The sequence below is a fragment of the Alligator mississippiensis genome, chromosome 11, assembly GCF_030867095.1.
Source record: "Alligator mississippiensis isolate rAllMis1 chromosome 11, rAllMis1, whole genome shotgun sequence".
Taxonomy (NCBI): Eukaryota; Metazoa; Chordata; order Crocodylia; family Alligatoridae; genus Alligator; species Alligator mississippiensis.
The window spans coordinates 54,484,463-54,496,362 of NC_081834.1; the positions used below are offsets into that span (position 1 = coordinate 54,484,463).

An 11,900-nucleotide genomic window follows, 5' to 3' on the forward strand; every position below is an offset into this window, starting at 1 on the left:
CCTACAAAAAGTATTAATGAGATCACAGAATCATAGAAAATTAGGGGTGAAAGGGACTTCATGAGGTCATCTAGTAGTCCAACCCCCTGCTCAAAACAGGACCATTCCCAACTAGATCAGCCCAGCTAAGGCTTTGTCAAGCCAAGTCTCTATAGGGATGCAGCAGGCCTGGGTGTAGATCCCTGCTCTGCTATGAGGACAACACTGTTTGTCTCCCAATTCCTACTTAGGTGCCTGATTACCATCCTATTGGGTATTCCAAGAAAGACTGTGCACATACTTTCCTGTTTCACCCATGTCATTATGCTAAATAACTACAAATGTATTGAGATACAGAAAAACTCTGGACAGAAAAACTCAAACTCTGTATTGAGATACAGAAAAACTGATTGAACAGTCCAGTAAAGGCCTGTTACACGTTATACTTTGAGTTGCCAAAATGTTGATCAGGGATAAAGCTAGCTCAAGTTTGGAGCAGGTGCACCTAAACTTTCTCTGACTGTCCCCCACCTGCACACCTGTGACTTGCCACTAGAGGGCTGGTGACCAGGGGCTTGATTAGCAGCTACAGCTGAGTTCCCACTAGAGAGCTGGTGAGCCAGGACAGATGTCTATCCCTGCTGTAAGTAGGAGGACGTGAGAGATGGGCTGCAGGGGAAGGAACATGAAGCTGACAGACTGAGAGTTAACGGGATGGGTGTGGATAATGTAATGGAAGGAAGAAAGGATATGGAGCTGGGGGAAGGGTAGTAAAATAAAGGAAGCCAGCCACTGAAGGATAAAAGAAGTGAAAAAGAAAAAAATTTTAGAAGAAAAAAAAAGGAAGAAAATTAAAAGGTGCTTTCATGTTTTAATAAATTGCAGGCACTCCTGGAAGCAGGTGCAGTGATCAGCTGGAACAACCAGTGGCTTAGCAATCAGCTGCAGGGGACACCCCACAGCCAGTGGGAGCGGCTGCAGGTGACCCCCTGGTCACTGACCAGTCACTGGGGGGGGGCATGTGTCCCCCCTAACTAAGGAAGCACCAGTTGCCCATGATGCTTCCCAAGGTGGTTGGGAGTGGCAAGGGAATATGCTTTTACAGGAGCTACTGCCTCTGCCCCAAGAAGGAAGCCCCAGCTTATGGGGACTCAGTTTGACCCCCTACCTGGTTTCTCCCCTCCCACCTAGACCCCTCTCCCAGATCCCTCTATGCTTTGTGACCTGGCTAGCTGGTATATGCTCTGAAAACTGTTCACCTGAGATTATGCCCCTGGCAATGAGAAGGTCACACTCCTACAGGTGGGAGGGGGAGTTGGCTTGGTGCCAGAACCCATCCCCCCCAGGCAGTAGAGTTTAGGGGTGGAAAGTTTGTCCACTCAGAACAGGAAGGTGGGGAGGGGGCACTGCATCCTGAGATGCTGGAGGACTGCAACTTGGGCAGCTCCCCTGTGGGGAGTGGCCACACATTGATGAAACACGAGCTGGGTAACATGGATTAAAGATAAACCCACCCTGGAGTGGCATAACTTTAAGATGCCTAAAGTGTGCTTAAAACTAGTTTCAGGTGTTAATGTGTGGACAATCCAGAGGTTAAGAGCTCTAAGAGCCACCTAAAATTAATATGTAACAAGGCCCTAATTTGGGCACTTACTGGAAATGAGAGATGGGGTTCAAGTCCCTCCTCTACCACATACTGGTATTTGTGCATTATATAAAAGTAAAACAGCTCCTACAACACAGAGAGACCCATTTCTCTATATCAGCAGCCTGCTGGTTAGGGCTCTGATTTAGGATGTGGGATTAAGTTCTGACTCCAGATCAATCAAAGGAGGGAAGCAGGGATAGTCTGAACTAAGGTCTGCCAAATCCTGGATGAATGCCTTAACTATAAATGGCTGTACATTGGAGTCTCTCTGTCCCCTTACCCCTCGTCACAGATGGTAAAACCAGGCCTCAGCTACCCAAACAGGTGACCTGGCCTAGGTACTTCATACCAGTGGAAGAGGCGATATCTTTTTTTAGACCAACTAGATATTTGCAAACAAATTATTTATCACCTCTTTCATGAGTTTTGATTCCTTTTGCCTCTAGACCAATACGGCTACAACCTGACTACCTCATACCAATGGAGAGTTCGTGGCTTGGGATCCTGAGAAAGAGAGAAGCTACTACTTGGTCAGAAAAAGGCTCCTATCTCTGGCCCATTGTATTACTTTGGACAGCAAAGTCCAACTTCTCTCCTCTTCATTTTATCCCTAGGTGGCTTAGGTGTGTTGTTCCTCCACAATCTCACTTGGTCAGTGAAGTTCTTATTTGTGTATGAGCCCTGTGTCAGGGTGTTATCTGTACATAACTCCAACAGACTAGTTCAGTAGCAAAAGTTTGGCTGGGTGTGTTTACCTACACAGCACCAACTCACTAACATGCCCATCCAAAGTGTTACAGGATGTTAGCCCTGAGTGCAAGGCATAGGCACAACTCACATATGCTCAAGTCCCCTGGGCCAGTTTCTCAACCCGTGGGTCATGACACAAAAACAGGTCACAAGAGAATTTGAAAGTGTCATGAGCAAGTCCCAGAAAAACGCAGGAAAGCATGGGTTCCCCCTTGCAGGCTGGCAGTATTCCAGCCTGCAAGGACCTGCTTGGGGCAATTGGAGGCAGCAGGTGCACGTGTGTCTATGTATGTACATGCACGTGGCTGGCATGCAGCCAGGGATGGTCATGGGAACAGCCCTAGCAGAGATGCAGGTAAGTGTATGAGGAGTGAGGGTTAGAGGTCCAGAGCTTGGGGACTGTCTGGTGGGTGTGTGTGTGGTGGAGGGGATAGGGGGAGGTGTGTGGAGGGCAGGGGCAGGTGCACGCCAGCACTGGGGGACGGTGGCTGGGCACTGAGGCTGTATCGGGTGGGGGGTGGAGGGGTGAGATGGGGAGAGCTGCATGTCTGGGCTGGTGGCACCGGGGCTGGTACCTGTACTTACATGGGTGGGGTGGCCAGGAGATGCTGCTTAGGGGGCAGGAGGGGCTATGACCAGATTGCCTGGCATGGCATGGGAGCCCCAGCCCAGGGTAGGGTGGGGGTCACAGACCTCCTCTCCTCCTCCCTCCAGCCCATGCTGGGGCCAGACTTGATCTACTGCTGCTCACTTGAGCTGGACACTCTGCAGCCACCACGCTCTGGCCCCTGCGGGATGGGGGCAGCTGGGCTCCCCTCTGGCAGGGCTGGCAGGGGCAAGGGGCTGTGGGCTGGGAGTGAGGGCACCAGCAAGTCCAGGGAGCTGTGTGTCAGAACTGGCCATTGATCTTTACAAATGGGCCCTGGTACAAAAAGGTTGAGAACCACTGCCTCGTACAAGGTTCAAAGATTTCTAGGCCTTCTCTTATACATAGAGTAGCAGTTCTTGTTGGGTAAATACTTGAGGTAGCAAATATTGACACCTCCATCACAATTTACCCCAATTCTCAGACTGTTATCACCACGTGTGCTCTAGACTCTTCGGCACCAGCCTTATCAACTAATCTTAAACTTCAACACCTTAACAATCAACTTGAACACTACTGTCTGTCAAGTTGATGCTCATAGGCACCTAGTGGTGTGAGGTCAGCCTTTATACGAGTTTCATAGATTTCATACACATTTGGGCTGGAAGGGACCCCAAAGGATCATCGAGTCTAGCCTCTGATCAGTGCTCACACTACTCATTACTCCAGCTGCTAGGCTGACTTCTGAGGATCATTTATTATGTGTTATATGGCTCAGGAATGAGGATTTTGTGGCAAGGTGCCTAGGAATAAGATTCTACAATGCCTAAGTGTCTCTTATAGTCCAGGCCTGTTTTTCATTGGTAAATCCATATCTTGGCACCTGTTGTTATTATTGTTACTATGGCAATACTTAGAAGCCCTAGTCCAGAACCACAACCTCAGCACAACCACAACGGCTCAGAGTCTTTTGGATAGGGGGGGATATATATCTATAAATTCATTATTTACTAAGACTAAATGTCATACATGCAGAATCATGTAGAATCCCCTATTCCAAAGAACACAGAGTATGTGTCCATATTAAGATAACAAATCTTTTTTCTTGGCATATGTATCCTTTTCAACCACCAAACACCTCAGATGTAATTTGCGTATAACAGATCAAGTCTCTGCATTTTGACCACTCTTTTCCACCAAGCACCACCCTCCAACTTTCTGATTCTATACTTTTCTATGACAAAACCATTCCCCAGCATACAGATCCCACTATTCGCATCATCTGGCTCCAATGCTTCATACACATTCACAAGTGGGAATGATTCCTTTTGAGAAAAACAAGGCTGCCATTACATTCCCCCCCCCCCCCCCCTTATTTGCATGGCTGACCCTTTCATCCTTGCCTTTGTCCTTTCTCCCAGCAGGATGAAAGAGGGAACAGGAGCTCTGAGGGAGAATTCATCCTACTGGGGCTTTCTGACAAGCCATACTTGGAGATGCTGCTTTTTGTGTTCTTTCTAATCTCCTATATCCTTACAATGTTGGTGAACCTAGCCATCATTGTAGTCTCACAGCTGGACCCCAGTCTTAACACACCTATGTACTTCTTCCTCAGCAACCTTTCTATCCTGGACCTCTGCTACACCACCAGCACTGTGCCTCAGATGCTAGTGAACTTCCGCAGTGCCCACAAGTTCATCTCCTGGGCTGGCTGTGTGGCCCAGCTCTTCATCTTCCTGTCCCTGGGGTCCACAGAGTGCCTCCTGCTGGCAGTCATGGCCTATGATCGCTATGCAGCTGTCTGCCAACCCCTGCACTACACAACAATCATGAGCCCCCGTCTCTGTTGGGTGATGGCAGGTGGATCCTGGCTGAGTGGCATCACCAATTCCATTGTGCAGACCAGTCTAACGCTGCAGCTGCCCTTATGTGGACGGAACCGAGTAGACCACTTCTTCTGCGAAGTACCAGCCCTGCTGAGGCTGGCCTGTGCTGATATCTTCATCAATGAAGCTGAACTCTTTGCCATCAGCGTGCTTTTCCTGCTAGTGCCACTGGGCCTTGTCCTGGTCTCCTATGGTTACATTGGCGCTGCTGTCCTGAGGATCCAGTCGGCTGAGGGCAGGCGCAAGGCTTTCAATACCTGTGCTTCTCACCTCATCGTGGTGTCTCTCTTCTATGGCACAGCCATCTACATGTACCTGCAGCCCCCATCCCACCACTCCCAGAACCATGGCAAAATGGTCTCCCTCTTCTACGGCATCATCACCCCAATGCTGAATCCTGTGATCTACACACTGAGGAACAAGGATGTGCATGGGGCCCTCAGGAAAACACTAGGAAGATGGCGCTGGAAGCAGAGAGCATAAGTCAGAAAAAGAATGTAGGACTGGCAGTCTCGGGGTATCTGTGAATGGGGAAGAGCCTTCCCTTCCAGTTGGGGAAGGGTTCCAAACTTGCCAAAGGTCAGGACTGAGAAATGAAAACTAGGGCTCTTAAGTTATTATTTCCTGTTGAGCTTACTAAAAAATATAAATCAATAAATAAATGCAACATCAACTCTTGGAAGACCATCACCAAGGACTACCCCAAATGGAGGAAAAAAGTCTGCTGCAAGAATCTCAGTACTTTGAAATCTTACAATGACAACAGATGCAGCAGAAACAGCATGTTGTGGACCAAACCAAGACTCCAGAGCCACCCATCTTGCACAGAAACACGTGCCCAAGTTGTAATAGAACCTGTAGATCCTGGATTAGCCTTGTCAGCCATCTTCAAAGCAACAGATAAGGCAATCATGGAAGACAATCATAGAAAATTAAGGTTGGAAGGGACCTCAGGAGGTCTATTCCGACCCCCTGCTCAAAGCAGGACCATCCCCAACTAGATCATTCCAGCTAGGGCTTGGTCAAGCTGGGCCTTAAAAACCTCCAAGGATGGAGATTCCACCACCTCTCTAGGTAACCCAGTCCAGTGCTTCACCATCTTAGTGAGAACGTTTTTCCTGTTATCCAAACTAAACTTCCTTTGCTGCAACGTGAGACCATCACTTCTTGCTCTGACATCTGACACCACTAAGAACCCCGCCCCCCCCTGAAATAAGCATCAGGTTTACAGGGAAAAAAGTTTTAATGCTGTTTGTGGGAATGGGAAACCTTGTCCAACCAGTTCTCCCAGATCACTTCAGATGCACACTTAACAATTAGGCCAGCTTTTATTGACACCTGCTGGGAAAAGCCCAGAACTGAACAGGATATCAAAGGCTTTTGTGATGCATCTTTTCATGGACCGACTGCATAGTTGTGAGAGGTGATGGACAAGCTTTTGGGCCTGAAACACTCTTCCTCAAGTCTAAGGAAGGCAGACACTGAGGGTGGGTCTATACGTGCATTAACACACTTTAGTTAATGTGCATTAAATCTAGTACCTCTATTGTGAGGTATAGGAAAATGCATATTAGCCTGTCTTAATGCACATTAACCATAGAGCACAGTTTTTAAGGTTGTCTGTACAAGTGCAGTGAGACTGCTCCAACACATTGTAATTATAGCACATCAGAGCAGACTTGATTAAATGGAGTCTGCTGGAGTGTGGTAATCACTGCACTCCAGCAGACTCCAACGTCACGTGCATCAGTGTCCCTGTGCTGAAAAATGGGAGTGTGGGCATTTTAAGTAAAGCTCATTCATTTTTCAGCACAGAGACACCAATACATGTGACGCTGCAGGTGCTTTAATTAAAGCAGCTCCCAAAACCACTAATTAAAGTGCCCTGCCCATCCCCAAGCCTGGAGCACATCTGTAAATGCCCAAAGTGACACTTAATGCATATTCGCCGATTTTAATGCAATACACATTAACTAAAGGGCACATTTTTAGCAATGTTTTAGCGTGCTTTAAAACAGACTGATGCACGTTAAAGTACATGTGTAGATGCACCCCCTGCTGAGTAAGGTAGCAGAGAAAGGATTCCATGTAAATGCCAATAGTCTGCTTGTACAGAGGAGGGCTGTGAATTAAGAGTGAAGAGGTATTATCAAAAGACAGACATGCAGTACAACAGGCAATCTAGTTAGTGGAAGAGCGAGATCATTCAAGAAAAGAGAGGGTAGTTGTTATCTGTGAATTGAAGGGAGCTGAGTAGCAGTCTGTTTTAGCTTGTAATGAACCACAAAGCCACTGTCCATATTAAGTCCAGATTCCTTCTACTGTCTAAAATAAAAGGGCCAGCTTTACAATGTTATCCTTCAGGGTGGTCCATGTCCTTTTTCATTTGTGAGTGAGGTGAAGAGGATTGGGAATGAGAAAAGAAGGGGAGCACAGTATTGTTACTGTTACATTTGTAGCTTGAACGAATAAAGGCATAGTGTCTCCATCCATTCTACTTCTGCTGGAAGGTCAAACATATGGCCCGTAGGCTGGATCTGGACCATCATGATACCAGCAAGCAACTGGAAGTTGGGGTGTGGCCAGTTCAAGAAACTGGGGCCCCTTTGGTCCTGGCAGACATGATCAGGGGGAAGAGGGCAAGCAAGGCCTGTCACCACCACCATGTCCTGACCTCCTTAGCTCCCAACCTGCCACCACCCCCATGCTAGAACTACTGCTTCTTTTACTACCCCAAGAACCTGTTAGATCCTACTGTAACACCGTTCAGATAAGCACAAAACAGCTGTTCAGCAAATACAAACGTAGCCTTATTCATACTCTCAAGCAGGTGATCAGACTGGCTATCCAAACTGCATTTCTAGCCTACTCTTTTTATACATTAGAAGTGCTTATATCAGACATACATCACTGCATATTGCTACTTGCTGATGAATGATCTTTATAAATAGCTTTTGTGCCTAATGTACCCAGTTTTGATTATATTGTTCCACATACTTTCCTCATGATTAATTGTGCCGGGGCACCATGCACCTTTACCTTTCTGATTAATGAACTTATTCATGCTGTCACCCCCTCCATGTGTGTTGTTTCAAGTTTGGTTACCCCATTCCACATGCTCTTATCTACTATGACAGTTAGTACAGACTACCCATCTCAAGATGTTCTTGAAAAGACCCCAAATATTCTGATACACTGTGCTGCCCTTCACAGGACTTAGGGCCTCTGTGCTTTTAACTCTTCCGGGCCTGCCACCATGCAGGAACCAGAGCTGCTGCAGTACAGATCACACAGCAGCACCTCCAGCTCTGGTAGGGGGAAATGCTGCAGTTGTGGCACCTCCGGCTCTGCCACACGGTGGGAGCTGGAGCTGTTGCTGCCATGATGTTCCCCATGCTGGGGCTGGACTGCTACTGCCATTACATGAATGGAGCTGCTGCTACTGCTATCACCACTGCCACTGTGTGCCCCAGGCTGGATCCAGCCCAGGATAGAAGGCAAATTTGACACCCTACCTTATGCCATCCTCCCATCTCCCTGTTACCCTTCCAGCACTGAAGAGGCTATATGGTCCCCCTTGTCTCTTTTTTCCCCCATGCAATAATTCCCAGTCTCCCTTTTTTGCTATAGATGCAGTGCGTGGATGGACCCAGGGTTGGATAAGCTTAGGCCTTTTTTGCTACAGGCCCAGCATTGTAGCCTGTCCCTTGTCCCCCATTCTCTGTGCGGCTATATGCATCTTCAAGTGCTTGTGGTCTCATACACTTTTGCCTCCTCATACACTTTCTCTTCCTCTCTATACAGAAGCTCTGTATGGCCCTGTTTGCTGCTTGCCCCTACAACCTCCTTCCTCCATATTAGGATCTCACAGCTTCCCCTGTCTGGAGTTTGGGGTACCCCCTCCCATGTTCCTCTCCACCCATGCAAGCAGATGTCACTGTCCCCCATGCTGCACAAAGAGATGGGGAAGCTAAGATCAGAGTCACTTTCTGTGCATGGCCGAGTTGTACCCTCCACTCACACTTCCATATTTCCATGTTTCTGCAGTGAAGACCTTCCTGAGAGAGATGGGTTTACTACTTTGAGCAAGAGTTAGTATTCTGGGCTAGAAAGACGAAGCAAAGCTATTGACTTTGGGTAAGCCGCCACCCCTTTCTGTGCCTTTCACCTTGTGGCAATTTATCCTGATAGCTCTTTAAGGGCAGCTCTTTATACCTTGGTCCAGCATGATCATAGCTGAGGCAGGGACTCCCCTCTCCTTGTGCAGCATATTGTAGAATGGGGCCATGACCTCAGTTAGGAGTTTTAGGTACTATGGGGACTATACAAAAATCATCATATAGTCAGGAGAGGAAGAGTTGTCTGTGGGTCTCTGTTGAAGAACCATGGAGGAAGCCCCAATATAAAAGAATGCATGGATGTCTCTTGACCAAGGATGATGAACACTAGGGCTGTGCAAAGCTTCAGTCCCCAATTTGATTCGGTGGAGATTTGGCCCGATTCAGTGGCCAAATCTCTGAATCCGAATCAAATCAGAAGACCCTTTAGTCTCTCTGAATCAAACTGGAACCCTTCAAATCGATTTGGAGAGATTCAGAGATTCGGACATAGAGACAGATTTAAATGTTTTTTCTACATACCTCTAGGTGGCAGGGGCTTGTGAGTGCTACAATGCTGGGGTGCATGAAGCGTCCCACAGAAGCGTGGGAGACTCTCCAGCACCCTTGGCAGCAGACCCGGAAGTGGACCAGAAGTGGACCTGCACACCCCCGTCCCCGCTCAGCAACTGGTGCCTCCTGGGTCTGGGGTGGCACCCAGGGTCCCCCTGCAGCCAATCGTTGAGCTGGGGAGGCACAGGGGGCCCTCCAGCGTGCTGTCCAACACACCCAGAAGTGAGCCGGAAGTACTTCCAGTCCACTTCCGGGTTTGCTGCCGAACACCTGGAGGCCCCCCCGCGCTGCTGTGGGATGCTGCATGCACCCCAGCACTGCAGCGATCACAAGCCCCACTGGTTCCTCAAAGTACATAGCAAAAACTTTTAAAGCTGTGTCTATTACCGAATTGCTGATTCTCTGAATCAGCATCAAATCTTCAGATTCGGATTCGGCCTAATCGAATCAGGGACAGTGATCCAAATCAACAGATCGAATCACTGTCCCTGATTTGGGCAGAATCCAAATTGAATAGGGCCTGCTTTACACACCCCTAATGAACACCATACAGAGAGGCCAAAGTGGATACTGGTTGCAGGGACTAGGAGGCAGATTTTCAAAGCAGTTCAGCATTTAATATGATTTACAATGTAAGCAGTTAACCTGCTTCTAAAATTTTGAAAATCCAACTAGATGACAATCTTTATCCTTCTTGGGTTCTCAGCTCCTCCACTGCTGAGGCTACATCTACACTGCAGTCAGAGCTGTAGTTACAGCGCATGTCGCAAAACATGGGTTAGCGTCAACTTAACTTGGGACTCAGTGTCAGCAAAGTTATGGTGACATGGGATTCAGCTGCCAAGGTTGTATTCAGAGACCTGGGAAGGCTTTTTCAGCTTCAGATCATGCTGGTGCAGCTATGGGTTTCCTACCATCTATCCCCAGGGTGGAGGGAGGACATTAGCAGTGACTGGAAAAAGTCCTTGGAGTCAGGGATCCCAGAACCAGACATACTCATTAAACTAGGCAAAAGAAGCATTTATTCCATAAAAATAAAGTGTCAGTGGGTGACAATAGTGAAGGACAACAAACTTATCCCTAACCTGGAGGAGAAGTATTTACATGGGTCAGGCCAGCAAGCAGTGGCGACGTATAGGGGTGCATAGGGGTGCATGTGCACCCTGAGAGCACCGGTGCACCCCCTGACCAGCTGCACTTGCCACTTAGGAGATGACGGGGGCAGATGGGAGCGCCGGTTCCCCCCCACCCCTCCCGCAAGTGCTGGCTGATTGCTGCGATTGCTGCAGCCACTTCAGCTGTGATTGCTGCAGCCAGTGGTCACAGGGGGGGCATGTGCCCCCCCTGACTAAGGCGGCACCAGTCACCCATGCCAGCAAGTTCAGCAGGGTGGCAGCACAGGCTACCCACTTGTACATTCGTCAAGGGGACTGAAGCCAGGCAGGATGGTCACCATTTCCAAAGAAGCCTGGCTACATGGTACAGATCTGGCAGCTTTAGACTAGTTTGGTTACATCTACAAGACTTTCAGTTGCATATACCAGGCATACTGTAGACACACAGGCTGAGGGCAATGGGAGGAAGGAGCTGTCTCCAGCAGCAGTGTGTCACTGCTCCATTCCCTTAGGATGTGGCATCAGCACTGGGAAAATGGCTATCGTTCACTGTATCCATGATGGATGAGAACAGGAAGGCCATGGAAAGGCAGGCAGTGTGCGTCATAGAATCCTAGAAGAGTAGGGTTGAAAAGGACCTCTGGAAATCAATTAGTCCAAATCCCTGCTCAAGGCAGAATCATCCTGGATTATTCCATCTCAGCCAAATGTTCATCTAACCTACACTTAAAAACCTCTAAAAATAGCAATACCACAATCTCTCTAGGTAACCTGTTCCAAAGCTTAAACACTCTCATGGTGAGAAAATTCTTTAACATCCAATCTAAGTTTTCCCTGCTAATAATTTGAGCCCATTGCTCCTAGTCCTGTCCCCTATGATGATAGAGAAGACATCACTAGCCTCTTTATAACCATCCATTAGACATTTGTAAATGGTCAAATCTCCTCACAATCTTCTATAGAATAAATAATCCATATTCTTTCATCTTTTCCTCATAAATGACCTTTCCTAGACTTCTAATAAAGTTTGTCATTTTCTACTGGAGACTTCTTAATTTGTCCCAAGTATCATTGTGTTTTTTTTTCCTTTTAGGATCTTTACACAAAGAAAGCTGGCTCTGCACAGAGCTATGGGAGATGGAAAGCCATCTGCTAGCATTAGTATCCATCAAGCAGGGATAATACAGGCACTAAACTAAAATAATTCAGACTTTATTATTATTGAATGTTGACCTAACCCCCCAAATCTTGTCCTATTTCTATTTA

The 11,900-nt window shown here is 47.7% G+C and overlaps 1 protein-coding gene across 1 annotated transcript; it reads left to right on the forward strand.

The window, feature by feature from the left end:
* Positions 1-2,699: 2,699 nt before the first annotated feature.
* LOC132243695 (olfactory receptor 2G3-like) lies at positions 2,700-5,332 on the forward strand. Its single transcript, XM_059714086.1, has 2 exons — positions 2,700-2,732; positions 4,388-5,332. The coding sequence occupies exons 1-2, from the start codon at positions 2,700-2,702 to the stop codon at positions 5,330-5,332; spliced, it is 978 nt and encodes a 325-aa protein (XP_059570069.1).
* The last annotated feature ends 6,568 nt before the right edge of the window (positions 5,333-11,900 follow it).

Bases quoted from the DNA above. Each gene is read 5' to 3' on its own strand.
- LOC132243695 (XM_059714086.1), top strand. From the start codon at position 2,700: ATGGTCATGGGAACAGCCCTAGCAGAGATGCAG. The intron at 2,733-4,387 runs GTAAGTGTATGA...TTCTCCCAGCAG, and splicing joins CAGCCCTAGCAGAGATGCAG to GATGAAAGAGGGAACAGGAG.